At 41.4% G+C, this 24,730-nt stretch overlaps 1 protein-coding gene across 1 annotated transcript in view; it reads right to left on the minus strand.

Moving 5' to 3' along the window:
* LOC107573313 (protein bassoon-like) overlaps window positions 1-24,730 on the minus strand; it is a 70,587-nt gene that overhangs the window by 35,145 nt on the left and 10,712 nt on the right. The window contains exons 7-10 of the mRNA XM_016259752.1: window positions 14,974-15,472; window positions 12,877-14,001; window positions 7,096-7,554; window positions 59-6,742 (exon numbers count right to left, since the gene is read on the minus strand). Coding sequence (XP_016115238.1) covers window positions 59-6,742; window positions 7,096-7,554; window positions 12,877-14,001; window positions 14,974-15,472 — 8,767 coding nt within the window. The remainder of the gene's footprint in view (window positions 1-58; window positions 6,743-7,095; window positions 7,555-12,876; window positions 14,002-14,973; window positions 15,473-24,730) is intronic.

Raw genomic sequence — 24,730 nt, forward strand, 5'->3', positions numbered from 1 at the left:
ATCCTTTGTATCAAACCAGTGCAAGTTTAAAATCAAAGAGATAATGAATTACCCATACCTGACTCTGAAGAGCTTGCTGTTGATAAAGTGAAATCCTAGCCTTGGTGCTTTCGTCTGTAGTTGGGCTGAGAGGCTTAGGGTCTGACATAGATCTCTGAATATTCTTCATTGGGCGGGGTAGGGCCTGATGTCTCTGTGATGACTCAGCAATACAGGACTTCTGCCGCAGGGTGACATATGCTTTATTCAGCCTCTCACTAGAAGAGAATGATGGTTCTATGATGTGTTGTGGAGAAGAAAGAGGAGAAACAGGAGAATACAGCACCTGTGGAGATTTAGGCTGTTGCCGGATCAAGCTGGACAAAGACTCATTATGCAGGTGATGCTGCTGGTAGCCAAACTCCAAAGGGTCAGGTCTCTGCCTCCCAAACGTCACAGCACTCTGTTGACCTGGAGAGAGTGGATCTGCTGAACCAACTAACTGGACACTAGTGGGACTGACAGTGGTAGCAATGCTAATCTGTGGAATAACTATGCTTTGAGACTGTGTCTCGGGGTCAGTTTGGCAAGCTAAGCTTTGACCATTCTGTGTTCTCTCAGGACCAGAAATATAGTGGACAATTTCAACCTTGCTGGGGTCTGGCATGGTGACATGTATGCTTGGAGATACTCTAACCAGCTGCTCTGTCTCTGTTTGGCAAGAACAGTCTCGAATTGTCTGGATGGCAATGCTGGAAGATGCTGTCTTAGCAGCTGAAGTGGTAAAAGGAGGTGCTTCGGATTTATGGTCTACACCAGATTCACCAGAATGCCTTGAGTAACGGGAACGTCTACGTCTAACTGGCTGCTCCCACTCTGCCTTGTCTTCATCATCATCTGTCTGAACACTGCAGTCCACGCTGCGCCTAGTCCGCCGTCTTCTTGATACCAGGTACCTCTCCTCTCCATCTTCATCATCAGTTTGCACACTGCAGTCTACAAGCCTTTGGGGCAAGGGGAACATTGTCACTTCTCCCTCATTTCCATCTTGCAGTCGAGGCATTGATCTTTGTTTACGCATAGACCTGATTTCTGTCTGATCTTCTCTATTTCTCAAGCATATCTCTGATGTAGAATTTGCTAGTGGTCTTAGGAAAACCTGAACATCACTATACAAATGATCAGAGGCCAATTCCTGTGGCTGAATAATTCTGCCAGATTGATCACTGAGGATTTGAGTATTTGCTCTGGTTGCACCAATAGCTGTGGCATTCTTTTGTCTCTTTTGTTCTTCAAGCTGCTGTTGTAACTGTTGTTGCAAAGATTGAATCTGGTTAAGCTGCTGTTTTTGTTGAGCTAGTTGCTCTCTCTGTAGGACCAACTGGCTTTCTCTCTCAGCTTGTTGCTGCTGCAAAACGTGTTGCTTTATAGTCTGCAACTCCTGAATTTCTCGCTGCACTAGAATCTGCTCTTTTTCTCTATGCCTCTGCAACTCTGCACGCTCCCGCTCAAGCTCCTCCTGAAGCCTTAGCTGTCTCAATTTTTCAAATTCCACTCTTTCTCTCTCATGCTGCAAAAGCTGTTCCTGCTGTTGATGCAGTCTTTCCTCTGTTTCTTTTTCTTGGTTTGGAGCAATACTTCTGATAGCAGCAGCTTGAGATGAGGGGGGTGGCTGTGTTTTGGAAGCAATAGGATGACCCTGCACTGGAGGGTAGGACTGAGCAGATGATTTTGATTGTGGTAGTTGGTGTTGTATAGGAGGCTGGGCAGTGGACGTGGCCTGAAGGTGGGGCTGAGACAGATTTATTGGTTGCAACTGGATATCAAGTTGGCTCATTGCCACGGCCATTGGTGCTGATGTGCTAGGACCAGCAGGTACAGAAGAAGGCTGAAATGGTTGTGTAACTGTTCCAGCTACTGTTAGACTTACTGGAGATTTACCAAGGTACAATGGAGCATCTTGGACTGTTGTGATAGCTGGAGACTCAGAAACTTTTGTAGATGTCGTAACAGGGAGAGAATTAGGTGTAGAACAGTGGAAAGGTGCCTGCCCAGTCCTTGGAGCTAGTGGCAATCTGGTTAGGCTTGCCAGAGGTATTGGTGTCATATTTGGTGTAGGATAAGATCTGTATACCCCTCTTAATAAAGGCCGTAGCACAGAAGCAGGCTGGGTAATAATTGGAACTGTTGATGCAATTGGTGTGTTTATAGTTGAATAGATCATGCCGTCACCTGATCTAATAGCTGATGGATACATTGCTCGAAGACTGGCTTGTCTTGCATTGATTAAATCAGTTAGCGCTTGACTGTGGGAAAGAGGCTTTCCATCTGGGCTGTACTTGAAACCAGGTCTGTGACTTTGGGGCAGATTCATTCTACTAGGCGGACCACTACTTCTTCCGGTGCCCAGCTGTAGTATGTCAGTGTTACTACTATATCTATCTATGGAGTTAAGGGCTGCACACATGCGACTTATCTCCCTGGCAGTTGTAGCACTGTATTGGGCAAGATTAGATTCTGCAAAATCACCTGAGAAATATCCATAATCTGAGTTGATGTTGGTCAGGGAGCTATACCTTCTAATTGGAAGATCTGCAACATCACCCTGACGAAGATCTGTGTAGGAGCCATACTGAAGTCCCATTCCAAGGTACCCTATATCATAGCCGTCCTTTACTGTGTCTGAATGTGTGAATAATTCCCCAGAGGCATGAAAATGGGGATCAAGCTTTGCTGAATATGATGACAACCCTGCTTCTGCAAGGTTAGTTTCAGACATTGATGGCTGTAGTCGTCCAGGGAGAGGCAATGTGTATGATTTAATGGTGTAATCTTGGTATGTCTGTCCATCTTGCTGTAAACCCTGTTGCTGATAAAGCTGTGGTAGTGAGGAAGGTGCTCTTGATGATGGCTTAAAAGCGTCATCTGTGACTGGTTTCTGGGAGAATGGACCACCCACACAGCTGCCACCAAAGGGCAGATTATAGACCATATCACAGCAAGTTACTTGATTTTCTGATTTTATTTGCCCTGTTAAATTCACTGCATCCTGGCCTTCCTCTGATTTGATTAGTTGTGTTGTAGTAGCTCCTTGTGCAGCACCATCTATCTGGACCATCATCACCTGAGGCTTGACGTTTGTTAGACTGATGATACCTGTCTCTGCTTGCTTTCTCCTTAACTCAAGTGGATCTCCAACACTATAAACCTCAGATGTCATACCCGGCGAGATGATATTAATCTCTGTGGCAGTGCTTTTTTGAGTGACAAGCATTTCCTTTTTGAATAGAGGTAGTTGGCTAGACAAGTTCAACTTTGCAAAAGAGGCAGCTTGTTGTTGTTGAAGCTGATGATGTTGCTGAAGCTGCTGCTCAAGAAGCTGTTGTTGCTGTTGAAGCTTCTGCTGTTGCTTAAGTAACTGCTGCTGCTGGATACTCAGGTCTTCCAGCTTAGCATCAATCTTTGGTATGGATGGATCAATTGGTGGTGGCTTATTTGGTGCCAGGCAAACTACTGATCCCATATCTTTTCCCAAATCAAATCTGTTTTCAAGAGGATCACAATACAATACAGGGTGCTTAGGCTGGGACATGAACATAGATGCAGCTACAGTAACACTGACAGTTGTTGCTGTTGATGTCACAACATGCAGCTGCTCCTGTGTATTCAGGTTCATTATTAAGGGCTGTATAGTTGTAAATTGACGAACGGGGCTTCCTTCAACAGACCCAGAATATTTTCGAGATTCTGTGGCTAAGGAAGTCAAGTCCATTCCTTGGTCAGTCATAATAATTGGTGTTGGCTTTATTCCAGTTCGTAGATCTACTACACTTCCACTCTGTAACCTTTGTCCTTGCTCAATTCTTGAAGTACCAGGAACTGTCGAAATCCGACAAAGTGATATGTTTTCCATTGACAGTGATCCACGTGTATACATGCTAGCAGTGGTGACCATGCTAGTTCCGACATTAACTTTTTCAGCTCTATAGCTCTTGTAGAAACCATGTTGGGGTGATAATTGATGTGGTGGAGTGTCAGGAGGGCTGACAGGGGGTGAGTAGGCATCAAATGTTGATTGGCGGCTAAATCTTGTTGGTGAAGACAAAGGAGACGTTGCTGTGTTAACTGTAACTGGCTTTGGTGGACTAGTGGGCTCAAACTCTTCTGTTCTAACCATATAATAGGTATCTTGAGAAGACTGCTGTCTAAAAAGGCATGGTGAAACAACCCCATGTGAAGTCTGAGTGCCCAGTGCCATAACTGAAGAGGTGTGAGTAGCATTCCCTGAGGAAACTAACATTGAAGGGCTAACTGTTTGAGTTGAAAGCTCAGCTGTTCTCCTAGACAGGGATCTTGTTGGACTATGAAGAGGAGATGAAGTGGGAGAAAGAGGTGGACTCCTTTCATGGTAAGTATAACACCTAATTGAACTTGGTCCAGATTCAATTATAGTTTCTGATGAGGTTGAATTATCCCTCATTTGGGCTCCTTTGCTGATTGCCATTTTCCTTGCAGCAATCTCTCTTTGGTTGTAAGCCTGAGTGATTGCAGCTATTTTATGAGAGACATTTGAAACACCAGCAGTGGTTGTGGTAATTTGCCGACCATATAAGTTGGGTTGTGTGGTGGACACTGTTTGACTGGCACTAGTTTGAGAGACAGTGACAGTATCCCTGGCATACACTCCATAAGCAGCAATAGTTGTGGCAGCAACTGTTGGTGTAATACCATTTTTACCAGTTTGATTTCTAAGTCTATCTTTGGGCCCATCTTTTGAAAAATGTTGGGTTACTCTGACATCAGGTATCTGCCCTCCTGTTCCAGTTTCAGAAAATGATACAGGTGCTGAGAGCTGGGTGGGGCTTGTGCCAGGAGTCAGTAAAGCATTGCTTTGTTCCAGCAACTTAGCAAAGGCTGAGCCTGTATCTAGTAGCTGCTTTTCTGAATAGGACACATCCATCTCCATTTGGTCATCAAGCTGTTTTGAAATGTTTTGTGAGGTTTGGCGAATCTCTTCGTAGATATCAACTTTCTCCTCATTCTCATAGGGGATATCATCTTGATCAGGATAATCAGATTCATCCTCAATATCTTGTCTATTTCTAATGTCTGATTCTTTATAGGTGGTTGTGCTGTACTGTTGTAAAATCAGACCTGAGCCTGATTGCTGTTGTGTCTGCTGCTTTTGTTGTTTCTGCAACATCTCTGCTTTCCTCATCATTTCTTCATACACTTCTTCTGCACTTTTTAATTGTTTGTCACTAGAGGAAGTTGTTATAGCAGCTGCAGATGATGTAGTTTGTGGTTTTTCAGTAGGAGAATAAAGTGACATAAAGGTTGGTAGGTTGTACTCACTTCCAGATTTGTACAGCTTTGGTGAAATGTCATAGCCCTCAGCATCTGAGTCAGCTGAAGGAGAGTATTCTGAGCAAGAGGACCGGTGGAGTTCCTCCATCTCAGCTGCTTGTCTTAGCTCCTCTGTTGGAGAAGCATCCTCAATGGGGGATAGATTGCTGGGGGGAGTCTTGGATCGTTCTCTGCGTCTTTGTGCTCTTAGCTCTTCTTTGTCACGTTTTGTTTTCCGGACAGTGCTTCGTATTCTCTGCTGCTCCACTTCTCTCATCTTTTCCTGCTCCCTTAGAAGTTCTTCTTCTTCCCTCAATTCATCTTCTTCTGAGGAATCCTCAATGGTAGGAAGGAGAGGGCCATGGGAGCGATGTCTGGCCTTCCTCTGCTGCTTTGCCTCTTCCAGCCGCAGCCTTCGACTAGGACTACTGTCACTGTCATCTTCCATGGAAGATATGGAAGTAGGGGATATCCCTGAGGTATAGCTAGAGGTGGTTGGTGGGAGGGTGGAGGAATATTCCCCTCTTGACCGTTCTTCTGGAGAACCAGTGAGGCTTTCCATCTCTAGCTCAGGCTCTCGGTCGAGACTCAGGTCATTGTCATTGTTTAATTCCATGTCTCGACTATAACTGTTAGTGTTGTTCAATTCTATGGTCTTGAATCTGCGTAAGCCTCCTTGCGAGGCCATGAGGTCCTCTTCAGCTGATCCTTTGTATACATCACTAGTTGTTTTACTATCCTCCTCAAAGCTACTAGAGTGATAAGTGAGACGGCGCTTTTCTTTTCCTGAGTCACTGATGTGCTTTTGAGTCTTTTTTAGCTTTTTGTAGCCGTAGCCTTCATCATCATCATCATCGTCTTCTTCCATTTCCTCTTCTTCATCTTCATCCTCATTATCCTCATCAGCACTCATCTCCATAATTTGCCTTCTCATAAACTCCTCATCAGTAATCTTTTCAGATTCAAAATGTCTTGTTTTATGGCCACTATTACCCCCTAAATCAGCAACTGCTCTAAGCTCTTCCTCAGTTGGATCTTGCTCCTCTTCCATAATGCCTTCAAAGTCCACATCTGAGTCATATTCCTCTGGACTAATTGATATTGAGCGAGACTGATGTTTCCTGATGTCACCATGTTGCTGTTTTCCATGCTTCTTGTCCTGTGCTCTTTCCCCTTCAGATGAAAATTTAGACTCTAAAAGTGGTCGCATGGAGCTCTCCAGTTTAATCAGCTCAGATGGACTTGGTGGTGTATGGTGCCCAGTCAGACCTCTCTCACTCATTTTTAGCTCTTCCTCCTGGATAAGGCCAGTAATTTCACTATGTGAACTGGAGATCCCATCAGAGGAATAGCCAGTATCACTCAAACTCTGTGGACTTCGTGATAGATCATTATTGCTGTTTGTCTTGCTGGTTTCCTAGGAGACCAAAAGACACATAAACACAAAAGATACACTTAGACATACAAGTGCCAGTGCACACCACAAAATCAAGCGCAAACAGTTGACTACATTTTGAAAACTTCTTCCTCTAGATGAGTGATACTCTATCAATTAGTACAATGAGCCCTCTCTTTATAAATGTAAAAAAATAGCATGGTTTTTTGAAAATCTGATAATGCTATGCAACAAGAAAATATGCATGCTCACTTTGGCCTCTTTGTGAAATATATTTAAAAGATTAACAATTTATCAAAAACATTTCTTGCACCTCTTATATACATTTATAATTTGCAAAATGATGGGTAAATTACTATGACCCCATGGCTTACCTCATAGTATTTGGTAATACTCTGTAATTCTTTCTTTTCGTCTTTAGAAGGTGTCTGGATTGACTCTGTTGTTCCTCTCTTTTGAGTTGGTTTATTGTCTCTATTGTCAGGGTCAGGCCCTTTATCTAGTTTGGGTGCAATTTCCTTTCTCTCCTTTTCACCAGTAAATGCAGTAGTGGTAGACAGAGGAGGTGTTGTAGCTGTAGCAGGCTGTGTAAATGTTTTTATATCGCTTGCTGGTCTGGCTATGGGGGAAGAGAAACCACTCTGTTGAGAAACAGGAGGTTTCTGTTGTGATGACATTGTCTGAAGTCCTTGCTGCTGCTTGCTGGAAAGTTGTTGATGCCGAGGTGAACCCGCTGGTTGACGGCTGGGTGACGAAGGTAGAACTGGAAGAGGGTCAAGTCCACCAGACATCAGTCTCTGAGTCTGACAGTTCAGACAGAGCCATTCTTTCTTCTGCAAAACAACAGGGAAGTTTCAGTTCAATACTTAGAAATCACAAAATGTATATATTTTATATTTAAAAAAATGCATACACACAGATACAGCATACATGTAAATGTATTTTATATTTAAAAAAAATGCATACACACAGATACAGCATACATGTGTGTATATATATATATATATATATATATACACACACACACACAAATACACAACGTAACAAATATAAACAAATATTTTTTTTAAGTTTTGCATTAAAGTCACAATGAAACTGAGGTAGCAACAGATTTTTTTTGTGTTTTGTATTGTACATTTGAGTGTAACAGATCAGATAAAAAAAATTAATAAAACATTGGGGACTTGGGGATTAAGCACTACAAAAAAAATAAAAAACATATATATATTTACATTTACATTTAGTCGTTTAGCAGATGCTTTTATCCAAAGCGTGTGTATATATATATATATATATATATATATATATATATATATGTGTAGATGGATGAATCGAGATCTTTAACATACACAAACAAAATAGGGTGAATTACCATTTCATGCAACTTTAAAGAAGAAATACAAGTGAATATTCACTGAATAAGTTGCATATCCTTACATATTTCAATTAAGTCATTATTTTCTAGATGAATGTACCTCTTTTCTATTCAAATTACTGTAACAATTATTCAATTAAATTCAAATTAAAAAAATATATATTTAGGAAAAAAATGAAACTGGTTTTGATTCAACAATTGTCATCAAATTTGTGTGAACCGAGCTGGATGCTGTGTACAGTATCTTCTTAATGAGTTGACAGTGTAAATGAAAAAAAAATTGTGCAGTGTTTAATTATCAGTACATATTTTTCAGACATTCTCTGTAAAAAAGACGTCTAAGTAGTTACTCACAACAAATTTAAATGTAAAGCAAATTTGGCTAAAATGTATGCTATCCGTTTTCTAAACCGATTGTCCTGTGTAGGGTTGCATAGATGCTGGAGCATATCTCAGAATCTCGGGCCATAGGCAGAGAAACAAGGGATGATACACACTCACACATTTATACTCTTACTCACACTTGTGGTCAATTTTCAGTCTCCAGTTGACCAGCCTTGCATGTCTTTGTATTGTGGGGGATTTTATTTTGTTTAAAGTCACCATGAAATCTTATTTTTTTAATGGAATACTGTAGTGTATATTATAAATAATTTATCCATGCACTTCATTATTTTAAAAAAATTAATATGCTCTCGTAATCTTTAATCAAAAACATTAACCTCCCCTCCCCCTCAAAACGACTCATCTTCTCTTCCGGTCACAAGCTATGGTGCAAGGGCGGAGCTAGTGATGTGAGGGGTAAACGCTGGGATAAACTACAGGGGAAAAACTGAAGCTGATGCTTCACTTTATAGCACTGACACCAGTCATGAGGGAGTACGTTACCCCTAAACATTGAAAAGATATTAGGATATTACGACAACATTACTCTTAGGACATCGCAAACTAATTTTTTTCATGAATATGACTTGGAGGACGCGCTCCAAACTCCCGAGTCTTGGAACTAAGCAGTGGCGTAACTTTGCTTTGAAAATTGGTGGGGACACCGCGCAACTCGTTTTGCTAGTTTTTTATTTAATAACCTAATTTACTTGGGGACTGGGTTTAGAGTTGGACAAACTTAATTTTGGCTTTTCAAAAATACATCGATGTACCAGGGGCGGTGCCAGGTGCTGAGGGGGTGCTAGATCACTGACAGAGGGAGCTGGGCAATTCAGGGCTCCAGACTCATTCTTCCCACTGCTCGCTCTTTTGTGATTAACTTTCTCAGTGGGCTGCACGAGCACTTTTTCTTTTTCTTTTTTATTTGCACTACAACATGCTGTTAATCAATGCACTCTGATTAACTTTTATGCTAGTTTATAGTTATATGGAACCGAAAGTGGTTAACATTCAACCCGTTCGTATTAGTATTATTTGTGATTTGAATTTTGTGAACGGGAGTTCCTCTTTTGCCATGTTATAAGCCGGGCTTCCGATGCTTTCACTTTCGATTTCACGATCTTGTCAGGTTTTACAATAAAATAGAATTGTCTGTTTTGCTTACATCTATACACCTTTTACGTTTTAAGACAAAAAAAAGATGGATTCATTATTTTTAATTAAAATGCACAACAACAATAAAACAGTATTCAATGACAAACTAGCTTACAAAACGTTATTAACAAAAACAAATAAGATGAGGCATGGCCTACACGATGTATTAGGCTATATAATGACTAATAAATTACAGAACGTTTAGCAAACACTGAGGAATCAAAAAAAAAGAGAGAGAGAGCCTCCATAGCATATGGAAGCCTGTTTCTATGGAAGCCCGTTTCAGCCACTGAATAAAAAAAAAAAAGTCAGAATTATGAGTTTATATCTCTCAATTATGACTTTTTAACTCGAAATATAACTCGAAAAAACCTTCTCTGGTTTAAGAAGCGGTCTTTTACTCTTCGGCAAGCTCATCTTTGCACCCGACACTGACTCAGAAAGCACTATAGTTTATTAATAAATTATTAAAATGTCTTCTTTTCCGCCGACACTTTCATAATCACTTTGCCGGTGCTTTGAGGCAATTGCTTTATGCGCGAGCTTGAGCGCGAAATATGCTCTAGCCTAATACGTCTGCCTAGCCTATATTGAAGTTATATATTTAATAATGAATATATTATTATATTAACCAATTTAATATAACGTGCGACTAGTTGACTAGAAAAATCTTTAGTATAGGGCAGGCCTATACTTAGCACAAGGAAGCTCTCCATTTTTAAAATAAAATGCTATAACCTAATGACATTACGAAAAGTGCGATAGCTGCAAATCACATCGTTATTGCACTGCACGAGTTAAGCCCCGTTCACACCAAGAACTATAACTTTAAAGATAACTATAAAGATAACGATATTAGCGTCCACACCAGCGAACGATATCGTCTGTTTATTCTAAAGCTCGTTACAGCAGGATGGATTCTGATTGGCTGTCAATGTTTTATCGTTCATCAGCTGGAGAAAAATCGTTTTGAAAGTGATTCCAACTGATATCGTTTCTCTTTGTCTTTATCGTAATAGCTGTGGTGTGGACTCTGCTATTCATTAATATTGAGAACGATTTTTAGAACTATATCTTTATCGTTATCGTTATAGTTATCGTCCTTGGTGTGAACGGGCCTTTATGCATGCCAAATGCATGTTTTTTTTTTATCACCCTAATTAGATTATGAAGAATGATTTGTTGATCTTGTTTTCCCTTTAATACATAGCCTACCTTCCGCAATATATTTTTCAATTACTTTCAAAAAGTGGTAGGGACAATATCGGTCCTGGCAAAAAGTGGTGGGGACATGTCCCACCCGTCCCACCCGCAAATTACGCCTATGGAACTAAGGATCAATCCCTCTTCTAGCTGCTCCTCTGTCATTGTTGAAACCAAAAGTTCATCAATCTTAGTTGAAATTGAGTGAATCGAACAAACATAATGCCTGACAAATTTCCTCCATTGTTCAGGGCATCTAGATTTGTTCATTTAGCTCCCATCATTATTGTCTGCAAATGCAGTTGTTTCAGCATGTGTGTTTGTAGTAGTTTTTTAAAGGTTTGTTTATTCCTTGTCCTACAGTTCAAGATTTGAAAGGTTTCCATTTATAGTAAATCTGGGATCCATGCTTATAAAAAATATTTGAAATTCCTCTTTATTCCATTTAACAAGAATGCACTTTTCATGCCCAATATTACTTTTCTAAACTCTATTCTCAAATCAGTTGCCTGGCCAATTTTTACTTGCTCATAATGATTACAACAGCCTTGTTCATTTGTGAAGCTGGCCCTGTATTTTCAAAAGAAACCTGTTTACCAATTACAAGCACGTACTCCACATTTTCTACATGAGGTACAGATCTTAAGAGGGGTATATGTGTCCAAGAATTCAAGAAAAGAGAAGAAAATACAGAGAACCTGGATTACTCATTTTACCCATTAACACATGCAACACGCAAAGCGAGAGAGAGTGTGCATCTGCAGGTTCCGTTTCAATGTCTTTTGAGCAGAGATAGAAAAAAAAGGTTCAGATAGATTATGGGACCTGCGAGTATGCAAGAGCCATTCCTCTTTCTCTCAAGCAATCTCTTACAAGCCTGGCACACATTATCAGACATATTGAGAAGGTGTAAAAAAAAATACAATAAAGAGATTCAGCAAATACAACCAGTTTAACAATTAACAGAGTGTTACAAATACAGTGTTACTGAAACGCATCCAGGAACTACATTTATTTATAGGTACTTACAAATGTAGGGAATAACAACCAATGAAGAAATTAGCACTGAACCAGCCTGAGCTGCACCAAAATTAGTAGGAATTTCTCTGGGACAGAGGCAGTGAAATCAGCTTGGATGTGACCTCTCTCACTCCCTACCACGAGCACACACACACACGCGCGCGCGCACGAACAGTAGCAGTTGTAGCTTACATGCGTGAATGCCCCCTTTAATACAAGTCTGCATTAGATGCTTAGTAATAATAATAATTGAATAATAAAATAACTGTATATGAACTGTTAATTAGTATGTAATGTCATTTTTGTTCCCCCACTCCCCCTACCTCTGGCTTCATAGAGCAGTAGCTTGTCTAGTTCATAAACTGGAATCAGAGTGCCCACTCTGACAAAGTTAAGTGACCCACATGGTAAAATTGCATGACATAAACGGGTGTAAATGATGGGTAAACCTGATTGCACAAATTAGCATTCTGAATGCCACCATGGGCACCTGCCTGTCACCTACGCCTAAATCCAGCACTACACACATCCACATACTGTTAGGGCTGACTTTCACGTCATTTCGCTTGCTCATATGGACACATGATAGGTCCTCTAGACAAACTGATTATAGCCGGGCTCTCTCACATCATAACACAAGAACATGATACATGCATTATCAGTAGCAGCTCATAAAGTTGCAGCAATTTGGAAACTGCTTCAAAATTAGAGAACAACAGCCATGCATAAGACACACACTGATATAAATATATAAATCCAGAGGTGGAATGAAATGTATGTATGATATTTTTCTGAAAGGAATTTGGTTGCCAACCAAAACAAACAAACAAAAAAAGAAATCAGAATAAAATTCAAAACGTTTTGTCCTCATCAAAATGAGAAAAAGAACATGGATTTAAATGAGAAAAGCAAGGATTTAAGTGAGAAAAAGGTTGGAATCAGATAGAAGAAACAAACATAAAGAATAGCATCAGCCCATTTCATACAGTATATGAGTAAGGTCTGTGCAGCTCCTTACCTCCAGCAGATGTGGTGTGGGATTGAAACCACAAAGATTGCACACCTCTGTATGACACTGGGTGCAAGACTTGTAGTTTGGTGGTTCTGTTGTTCCGACATTGAATGCAGTTTTGCATAGTGGGCAGGTAACGTCTGGTTTCTGACTAACTGGCTGAGGTGGAGGCTGCTTTAGTGGTAACTGCTGCTGCTGTGGTGTTGTTTGATGGTGTGTCGGCGACTGCTGTTGTTTTGGCCCTTTTTGATGGTACACTGGTGACTGCTGCTGCAGAGGTTTTTTGTGGAGAGGGGCTCCAGGACCTTTGGGGAATGTAACTCCGCCTGGGCCTGTTTTGGCAGTGCCAGGTGGTCCTGCTTTAGTTTTAACACTAGCTCCAGCATTAGCATCACTAAAGATCACCTTTGTCCCCTGGGCACTCTGGTTACGGGCAGGCGAGGGGTGCGGTGGGGATCCAGGAAGAGGATCAACAGAAATAAGGGTGCTTGCCTGATTTAGAAGAGATGCCCCAAAACCAAACAGCTTAGTTAAACCATCTTGAGGAGCCTCGTGGGGTGTTGGGTGATGAGCCGGGGAGCTTCCAGCACTTCGGGTCTTAGCGGGTTGACCTCCAAACCGTACTGGAGTGCTGCGCCCCAGATCAGACTGTGATTGTGCCTTTGCTAAGCCAGGTAAAGGCACTGCCCCTGGATGAGGAATCCGTCCTGTTTGGGCCACCCTTTCTGAACTTTTTGGTCCCAATACCTCCCCTTGCTGCCTCTGGGTATCATTGGACCCTGACTGAGAACCTGCTTGTACATTTCCTGCTTGTGGTTGTTCTTTTTGTGTCTGGAGACCAGTGTGTAGCCCACTGTGAAGTCCAGTCTGGTTAGGTCCAGTAGGACCCATCTGTTTTTGGATCCCAGAGAAAGCTTGAGTTTGAGTCTGTGGCTGAATTTTCATCTGTGTCTGCATTTGGGTTTGTAGCTGCGGTGTGGGCTGAGCTGAGGGTTGGGTCTTGGGTATGGGGTCAGCCATAGGTTGATGAGAAGGAGAATGTATCTGCTGCTGACTCTTGGAATGTGGTGTAGTCATATCCATTCCCAAAGCCCGCTGCATCTGGCAGTTTAAACAGAGCCACTCCTTGACCTGTTGAAGAAACACATATTAGTGCATTACAGCAACAGATATACACTCAATTTAAATGCTTGGAATCACTTTTTTTTCCAAATTTGGTTTTTGATAAATAAATAAATTAATACAACGATACTTTATTTGACCAAGGACACATTAAATGTCTAAGAATTACCTTCTCGCTGTGCAGACCTTTTGCATTATAGCAGTGAATTTAGTAGGATATTCAGGCATCTTCCACAGCTATGATTGGCTTGAGGGGCACTTCTCACAGACTTATGATGATTAAACACCTCAAACTTAGGTTTATCCATCTATATCATTCGCCATCTAATATTTAAGTTATTTTGCACATTGTATTTATTGAAATGTCAAAAGTAAAAGTACTGATCTACAAGGACTTCTTATTGTGTTGCTATTTTACAGTATATATTCCTGCACAAGTGTAAAAATAGGTTATACAATATATGCACTGCAACTCCGATCACTGAATTAGTTGTTAATGCCTATTATCTGGATCGGTCAAAATCATAAATGAATAATTCATTGCTATTTATCAACCAGTGCATTAAAAACAATCAGTTTAAAAGAATAAATTGTTCACAGAAAAGACATTGCTACTGGAATTCGATGAACTCATCCTCTTGTTGAACATCTGGACTGTCCATTTTTCTCTCTTACCTGGTTAGATTCAATTTCATTTATTTTTACAAGACAGTAGTACATGGAATAGCCTTCAAATAGTGATTTCTGAAGAAATGTATCTGATTGTTTTTTTAAACCAAAACCTTCACTAAACCTTGAGAAAACAAAATTTGGCTCCATTGCCATTTTATACCTGCATCACTGAATGAAAAACAGAAGAAAGGAGGATGCCACAGAAAACACACATGCTTAACTAAAAGATAATTAGAAGATAATCTTCACAAACTAATCAATAAGAATAAAAAGTATGAAGTAGGAATTCCATTTATTCCAAATTCTTACCCCTGCAAGGTGTGGGTTGGGGTTGAAGCCACACTGGTTGCACGCTGTTGTGTGGCACTGCGTACACTTGTTGAAGTTTGGTGACCTATCAACATTTGTCAGCTCTGTAGTATTGCAAACTGGACAGAGCTTACTGCTAGGCATTGGTGCAATCTGGGGTACTGAGTATGGTGAAGTTGGTGCACTGGCTCTATCAGGAGACATTGACGGTGAGCGGCCTGTTTGCCCTCTGCTGCTGCTGAAGTCCACCTGGAGGTTGCGTCTGGAGGCATGTTGTCCAGGGCTTTGGGTGGGTCCCATGCCCCCTGATGAAGCTTGAATTTGAGATTGATGTGTAGAAGCAGTCTGGGAATGTCTAGGTCCATCATGGACTAGCTTTTTGTAAGGGCTTCCACTTGATTGAATGCCGCCCATGCCAAAGTCACCACTTGGCCCTCGGTCACTACCAGTTCCATAGCCTAATTCTGGGCTTGACGGTAGGCCTCCCCCTCTAGCCAGCCTAATTAAAGCAAAAAGAGCAGGAGAGAATGATCATCTCATTATTCTTTTGCACAACATTTACCTATTTAACCAGCCTACTCTTCACATGTCAGTCATTTAAGTATCATTTCAAGTGTGGGACATGGCATTAAAAAGCTCAGTTCAGTTATCAATATACATTAGCTACACGTGCACTGAATCATTTAACAGACACTTTTATCCTATCCAGCATACAAATAAAGGACACCACAAGCAGTTTATAATCAAGTTTATCATAGAGGTACCAACAAAATTCACAGTACTACAATACCAAATTTCAGGAAAAAGGCATATTAGCATGCATATTATTAGCATATTTTCTATTTATTCGTTTTTATAACCACATATTAATGCCTTATTCTGCATGAGCCTATTTTAGATCCCTTAAACCTACCCCATACCTAAACTTAACAACTACCTTACTAAGTATTAATGAGCAGCAAATTAGGCATTTATTGAGGGAAAAGTTGTAGATAATAGTGGAGATGTGTTCTCTATTCTAAAGTGTTACCACATAGTCATAGCCTATATCGGACTCACTCCTGATAAACTTGTTGGTGTATTGTAGTATTGGTGGTGACTGGTACACTTACTTTTATTCAATTTGTGAATGGATTATACACAGACCGTGAGCAAAGAAAGCTTCCTTTATAATCATTGAAGCTGTCAATCACTTCAGTTCAGCATGAGTACACTGAGTTCCCTTTCATGGGAACTTCGAACGGTGTCCTCTAGGGGTCGCTATGGGGAACGCCTCGTCGTGACCCGTGTCTGACGCATACATTGAAAAAACACCAACAACACGTTGGCCGGCGACAGCCATGACGTCACTACCGGTGCGACTATAGTATAAATTGGCATTGGGAGAACACATCATCCTCTTCTTCGTCTTCATTGACTGTTTTGTTTGAAGCGTGCATTTCTGTGGTAAGAGGGATCTCTATTCATATCATTATGGCGAGCACTAGCAAAGCGTTTAGAGGATGTGTGCATCCGTGTTGTCGTTGTTTAACATCTGATGACACACACAATCTATGCATTATTTGTTTGGGCGAAGAGCACGCACGCGATGTCTCCGAGGGGGCAATCGGAGTGCACTGCGAGTGTTTTTCCAGTGAAAAAGCTCTGCTCTCGTTTGTCTCTCTTCTCGAGGAAAGAGGGGCAGCCATCTGCTTCCCGCGATTCAGGACCCGCCGCTGCTGAGGCACGGAGGAGAATGAGCTCGTGGGGATAAATGTCTGAGGAGGGCAAAAAGCTGAGGCTGAGCTTTCCCAATCCTCCTGCCCTGCGTATGATGAGCTTTTGAAAGTTATTGATCACGCCACGGCGAGGCTTTACTTGCTGTGAAGCGGGCGAAAAAGTGACGTCGCGAGGTCATCTCGATGAACGTTATTTTTTCTGGCCATAACTCTCCAGCTCAGGTGAGCCTTCCTTTCTTCCTGTTTTCCATACAGAGATTGAGAAGGAATGGAAGAGGCAATTTTTTCCTCATGCATCCATCGATTCCAGCATACTAGTTATACCAACATCGAGGCGATGCGCGAAAGCGGTTATGAGAAGATGCCCCTATAGAGAGACGCTGGCCAGCTATCTCTCTATGGGTGAGACGTCCTCTTTTAAGACTCCCTCCTTGACATCTCGCTCTAATGCCAGGGCATACGCAGCAGCAGCAGGTCGGGCTGTCGCTTCATTGCGCACGATGGTGATGCTCCAAGCATATCAGGCTGACCTGCTGAAAGACCTGGATAAAAGAGGTCCAGGTCTGAGCCCGAACAACCCTGCGCTTTTGTCCGGATCAGAGTGATACCTCAGTATCTACTTATTTCCTTCGGGGGTCTTACATCTGCCTTTATCTTCCCCTTCTTAATTCCCCTGTAACCACCATCTCTCCACCTGACCGAGGTTAGGTGGGAATTTCCTGCATTACAGTCTCCTATGCTGGACTTATGATGTTTGGTTGGGTCTATGGCATCATAGTGACCACCTTACTGATAGTCCGCACCAGAGGCTTCTTCGGATGGGGCTCCGACGCAGGAACCATGGTGTGTGAGTACGATCCATTTCTAGTGCAGTGTTTATTTCAATCGTCGATATATGTCCAGACGGTACGATAAGCCGGGTTTCGGCTTCATACTTCCTGGATTATGCGGCCAGGTCACAGGCTTCTGCTGGAGCCTTCTTGATTATTAGGCCCCCGGCACGGCACTGCAAAAATTTCCTGGACGTCCGGGCTGGGCTTATGCTTTCAGGCTATCACCAGGATATCCCCTCTTGCTGAGGCATTTGCGAGAACCTTCTTGTGTAATGCTGTCTCAGGCAGTGCTCCCCTCACCTTAGAGGGTTGTATTTGAGCTTGCCTCTCCCGTTTGGCTCTGTACTGTATCTGTGAGCAGATGCTTGGAAAACTCTTGAATCCATACTATGGTAAGTGCACACGTATAAGCTTTGCGCACTTTCTAAAAATCCACATAAGTGGTAAGTGTGCACATTATGCTTTGCGCACTTTCTAAAATCCACATAGGTGTAAGTGTGCACGTTATGCCTTGCCCACTTTCTAAAATCCACATAAGTGGTAAGTGTGCACGTTATGCTTTGCCCACTTTTCTGAAATCTTGTATGGTAAGGGTTACGCGTTATGAGCCTCGTTCCCTTTCTCTGAGTTGGTTTAGACCCCATTACCTTGGGTTCCACTCAACTAAGTGTGTCTCTGTCAACACACGCTGGAAGCATCACTCCCCTCACCATTGAGGGTTATTGTGAGCATGGTGCTTTCTTTTGTGCGCTTAATTCTCTCTCAAGAGTTGGATTCCTCGCTCCATGGGCGGTTCTCGTGGTAGTGCTGAGCAGTGCTCCCCTTTTATAAAAGGGTTACCTATGAGCACGCTACTCCTTCTGAATTCGGAGTTCTCCTCTCACGTGAGAATTGAGTTCTCTGTTTTTCTCAGAGCACCTGGAACCAGCAGCATCAGGCGAACTAGGCCCTTCCTTTGCCTCTCTGATGCACTAAGTTTTTTGGCTAGCTTGCAGTACACTTACCCTTCTGATTCTAACAATCGCGCTGTAGGTTGAGCCCCCCCTCTCTCTGAGAGCTGAGGTTGTGCTCCCTCAGCTAAGGTAAATTACTGCTAGCCATTCCAACATTGGAATATGCTGTAGGTCGAGCCCCCTTCTCGACTGAGAACTGGGTGTGTTGCTCCCACAGCTAAGTAAATTATTGCTAGCTGTTCCAGCTTTGGAACATGCTGCAGATCGAGCCTCCTCTCGTTTGAGAACTGGGGGTGTTGCTCCCTCAGCTAAATAACTGCTAGCTGTTCCACCATTGGAACAGGCTGTATGTCGAGCTCCCTCTCGATTGAGAGCTGGAAGTTTACTCCCTCAGCTACAGATTTACTGCTAGCCACTCCAGCATTATAACCTTAGATCGAGTTGATGACTTCTCAAACATAGCGTTTTGGGATGCACCAATTCTTTCCATCTATGGGCTGCTCTTTCAGAGTGCCACGAGAACCCCTTAGAACGGTATTTTTCAAATCCATGTTATGGTAAGTGTGCACGTGAAGTCTTTGTACACTTTCTAAAATCCACACTGTGGTAAGTTCGCACGCTAGTACTCTGCGTTCTTTTCTAAAATCCTGTATGGTAAGGGCTACGCGCAGCGGCCTCGTGCTCTTTCTGAGTGGTTTAAAACCCCCGCTTCTGCCTGGGGCACCACTCCACCTAACACACCCCTAGTAGCAACACCTACTTTAACAGGGTGTTGCTACTAGGGGTCTGTTGAGACAGTTCTTTTAGCATATGCAGAGCCCCTGTGTGACAGGCCAAGACTTAGTATGATTCTAGGCTCTTGGTCGTATTCCCTTAAAGGAATCTATTCCTGATTCCAAGCTCTACCCCGGGCCCAGGAGTTCTGGCCCTAACAGGTACGTTTTTTGGGGGTATGTAGCCTAGGCCTTTGGCAGTAGGGAATAATATCACTGACAGCCGTCTAACGTCCCAGGGGCAACTCTCATGGCAATATGGTAGAGTTGGTACTTAGTGCTTGCCATGGTTTCTGGCATGCACTCCCCTCAGCATGGTGGCGTGGGTATACCGTTCCCCATAGCGACCCCTAGAGGACGCAGTTCGAAGTTCCCATGAAAGGGAACGTCTCAGGTTACTTATGTAACCGTGGTTCCCTGAGTAGGGAACGAGACACTGCGTCCTCTAGGTTTCTTGCCATGCTTCGGACGCAAGCTTCAGACGAAGAAGTGGATGATGTGTTCTCCCGGTGCCTATTTATACTATAGTCGCACAGATAGTGACGTCATGGCTGCCGCCGGCCAACGTGTTGTTGGTGTTTTTTCAATGTATGCTTCAGACACGGGTCACGACGAGGCGTTCCCCATAGCGACCCCTAGAGGACGCAGTGTCTCGTTCCCTACTCAGGGAACCATGGTTACATAAGTAACCTGAGACATTCTACACTCTTGACGTTCAACACTCTTGTGAAAACTCACATTATAATAATAGAAAAAAGCTGACAACACTGCACAATGAATCTCTTATTTTACATAGTGTAATCTTGAGCATAGGGCTGTGCAAATAATGAATGCGATTTTCATGCGCATCTCATCAGTAAAGCTGTGATTAGTAGTAAATCTCCAGCACGTGCTTTCAGATGGAGCGGCATTTACTGCGCAGAGCCATAGATCACTGACAAGCTATGCAATATCGTGTTCAAAATCGCAGGGGATTCATTGCCGATTTTGAATGTCTATATATTGGGTCTTAACAAACTTCGATTTTGGCATCTTCATTTTTAAGGCTTTATATGTTTCAGTTCCAGAGATAACAGAATTTCAATATAGCTTCATGAGTAAATTGTTAAATTGTACACATTTTCAGTGGTCAAAAACCAAATGTGGGTCACTTTGCAAAAATATGATACTTCTTTTCTTTTAAAGAGTTTTCAAAAACAATTGTCTGAAGAACAATTAATGTTGAAACTAGAAATTTATCTCATTTCCTTCTGCCAAAACAACTGCACTGAACATACCTGTCTGAGTGCCATAAATCAGTGCTTCTCAACTGGTTTGGCCATGGGACCCACATTTTCCCATGGTCATCAAGCCGCGACCCACTTTATATATATATATATATATATAATTTGTTTAAAAAAATATACCTTCATACAAATCCTTCCCAGCTAACACACAAAGTACCAGTTATGTGATTTATTGGTACTTTACTTTTATTTCACACGTTGCATGCTCCTAGTTTCTTTTGCGCTTTAGTGAAATGATGTACAGTGAGCGCTGCCGCATTTGCGCGAGCAATTGAAGAGTGCGTGCTACAAGCACAGTATAATGTCTGACAGGACAGGATAGTTCATTTTTCTGAGGTGAGAGACTTTTTATTTCATAGCAAGTTACAAAAAAAACTATAGAATAATGAGACTGACATTAAGCCTGACAACATCTCATCTGACTGCAGATACTGAATCGGGACAGCATGTTTTTCTCAGGCAGTCTTTACTTAAACTGCAAAAAAAGTGTCAACAGCTTTCACGCACATTTTTCAAAACAAAAGTCTTGCATCAGAAAAATATTTAGAATTAAGTTTTTTGTTGTTGTTGATGTTTCTTTGACTGAACACTCCGCGACCCACTCAGAACGGTCTTGCGACCCACCAGTTAACACTGGGATAGGGTACAGATTTGGAATTTATTGGATTCTAAAGAGTGGGTGTTACATACCAAAATGGAATCATATGATTGAAAGGGAAGTGTTGAAAATTAATAGGGAATTGTTACATCATGTAAAAAAGGTTATTTGACATTTTTACAAAGGTTCAATTAGAAAAAGTTTCTTAATTTCTATCATATTAAAGTATTTCATACCAATATGTATGCTGTAAGTGTTTGTTTATTGCTAGGCATTGTGTTTTAAACTATCCTGTTTTGCTATGAAAGTAGCCTTTAGTGCTGACATGGCATAAAAAATAAAAGAATAAACAAATTAACATTTTAAAAAGTGTAATTTTTTTTATTTGGAATAATAAAAAATAAAATCATGCACACCAGGCTTGTGCAATAAAAAGTAAATGTTCTTGTTGACTTTAAAGTGGGAGTGTTTCCAGCGTAGCTCTAAGCTCCAGTCAACTGGAAAACTCTGCCATCAGGATGAACAGCCGTCAGTGGTGGTTTCTGGGTAGCTATTCAAATCTGAACAAAAGCAGACCAGAGAGAAAAAAAAACAGTTTTGCATTGACACTCAGACAAGCTAATAAAGCACCTACTGAAGAGCTATCATTACGGGTCAGTTTGTTATTTTGATGGCTTAACATCCTTTCTGTTCTGTTTTACTCCTCCTGTCCTCCTTCTCCTTTCTTATGATTTTAATACCTGGTCAATTTGTAACGTTTTTCACCTTTTGCCGCACCCAAAGATCCAGTGAACCAGTTTTGTGACCAGGTCCTGAACTTTCTGCTCTGTCCCTACTCTCCTGTTGTAGCCCCTTCCTCTCCTGGTGTTGACTCCATACCCTTGCAGCGTACGGGAAGCCAGAACGCCACAGGAACATTCCCCCGTGGCGGCTACGCCACTGGCCCTGGTGCCTCCACCGCCGACTATGCCAACCCCTACCGTACACTACAGTTCTGCCCTTCCACAGATTCACCCTACAGCAAATCGGGACCTGCTCTGCCCCCGGAGGCAACACTGGTCAGGTCGCCCTCTGTGGACAGCATCCAGAAGGACCCCAGGTGAGTTCTCCCACTGTCTAAGGCATCTTGAAGGAACTGCGTATGGAGATCTCAGCCAGTTAGTGAGAATTAGAGCCGAACTGACAGGCTGTGTGATTAACTAATCAAACAGAGCTTCACATGCACAAGTTGTCAATTAAGACACTGTAGGGGAGAGTGGGGTAAGCTGTGCCATTGTTTAATTTTATTTGTCCTTAGGTAAGGAGAAATTAGAACTAATATGGCTAATTACAATTCAGGATATCTGGTGTCAACTGAATACAGAAGAAAAGCATGTATAACACAGGGTCATAGAAATATGACTTCTCAAAAACGAAAACTTGATGAATAAAAACAATCCAATTCCAAAGTCTTATTTTTTCGGCACGTTATTTGTAAACAGTGTTGGGCAGTAACGCATTACTTAGTAACGCATTACTGTAATTTTATAACTTTTTTAGTAACTGAGTAATTTAACGCGTTATAATTTTCAAAATAGTAATTAGAGTATAGTTACAAGCCGAGGTCTCTATACGTTACTGCCGCGTTACATTGCTGACAGAATGCAGTGTTTATAATCTAGAGATTGTAAAAAGGATATAGCACATGCACTGTCGAGTCAAGTGCCAGTGGATTAAAAACCTGCTCCCACGAGACCCGACGCGACAGAGCGCGGCGCGGGACAAGATGGACGAGTGCTGCTGCGGGCGGATAGACAATCGTGTGTGCGCGGGATGCAGGAGAATAAAATGATTCACGGGACTCCCGCAAAATAGAAGTATCTAAAACAAATAAATTGTTATTCATCTATTGCACAAAAGCAACATGAACTAAAATCTAAAGATTAACAGGTGCAAGCGTATGCAGAGTTTCTATTTAGGCTATAACACGTGTTTGCAGCGTTGAGCAATGCAGTGCTGACGAATCCTCTCATTATAACATATGAATTGTAGACATTATGAAAGATTCATTATGCATATATTTATTGTGTTATAACAGAGATTTGTAAGATTGCGATGAGCTGAGATATCTTTTAGAGATTATAAATGCAGTGCTCTTTGCTGGCATTCTGCCATCCAAACCATGCACGCAGCAGCCACTTGCTTTAGTTAAAAATAACAGTGTTCTGTGAATGTTGATGCTTTAATAACAAATATTTATAGGGAGCGTGTATGCTGGTATTTCATAAATTTCATGGAGAAAAAAGTAACGTAACTAGTAATGTAACTAATTACTAATTACTTTTGAAATAAAGTAATCAGAACAGTAACGTGATTACATTTAAAAGGAGTAATTATTCATCAGTAATTTGATTACATTTTCAGAGTAACTTGCCCAATGCTGTTTGTAAACCACCTTAGACAGATGTCACTACATATTTGAATGAAGTTAAATAATTTTCTGAATTTTATAATCTGAATAATATTTCTTGCATTTGGAGGCAAAGTTCATTATTTGGTAAGCTGACACAACTTACCTCAAAGCATCAGACGCACTTTACCCCACAGATACAGTACCATTCAAAAGTTTGGGGTAAGTAAGATTCTTTTTAATGATTTTGAAAGACGTCTGTTATGCTCATATGTTGTGAAATATTATTTAATTTAAAAATAATTTTTTAGGATTTTCAGCAGAAACATTTCTTATCACTGTTGAAAACAGTGCTGCGTAAACAGGAGTACAATATTTTTCAGGATTCTTTCATCGTGTCTACACCGGATTGTCGTGCCTTGTCGCTCCGCAACAGCTAAAGTCTGTCAACACTGGACGCGACAAAGCGACCGTTGCAAATGATTTGAATTTTGAGTTAGTACGTCATAAATAGAACGCGGCAGCAGTTTACTTTCGGGGATTTGTCTTGTCGCGCCGCATCCAGTGTAGACAGCCTCTTTTGATCAATTTAATGCATCGTTGCTGGTTTTTGTTTGTTGTTGTTTCATTGTTGATTAAAATAAAGAAATCTTACCCCAGAGTTTTGAATGGTTTTGAATTCACCAATATGAGATATATTGTATATCAGTGTAGATAATGAAAATGCTCAATATTTATGTGCATCTCTCAGTCACAAGCAGCTGTGCATGATGGGTTCTTTCTAAATATATGGTCACTTGTAAAAAAAAACAAATTGTGCAGTGTTCTTGATTAAGGGGGTGACACATCTTACTTCACTCTCTCCTACAACATGAATCAGACTTCACACGACGTCACTTCCTGTAGTACTATAGTTTGCCTGTGTATACATACAAAATCACAAAAACGATATTACACATTTGTCACAATTGTAAACATTCTTCAAGAAAGATAGCGCATGATTTTATGGATTATATAGGTAGTCAGTTCCACCTTGTTTACGCTGTCGTTATGCTAGTATTAAGCATATTTTGGTTTTATCATGTGACATTAATTGAATGTGCTGAGAGGCCATTGACGATCATCTCTTGTGAGCTAAAGTACTTTAGCACTTTATCTTTTTTTGTTTGCTTGCTTTTTCTGCTGATTTGACCTTGTTTTTTTTTTG

Source organism: Sinocyclocheilus grahami, unplaced genomic scaffold (genome assembly GCF_001515645.1).
Source record: "Sinocyclocheilus grahami isolate Dianchi unplaced genomic scaffold, SAMN03320097.WGS_v1.1 scaffold1916.1, whole genome shotgun sequence".
NCBI classification, from domain to species: Eukaryota; Metazoa; Chordata; class Actinopteri; order Cypriniformes; family Cyprinidae; genus Sinocyclocheilus; species Sinocyclocheilus grahami.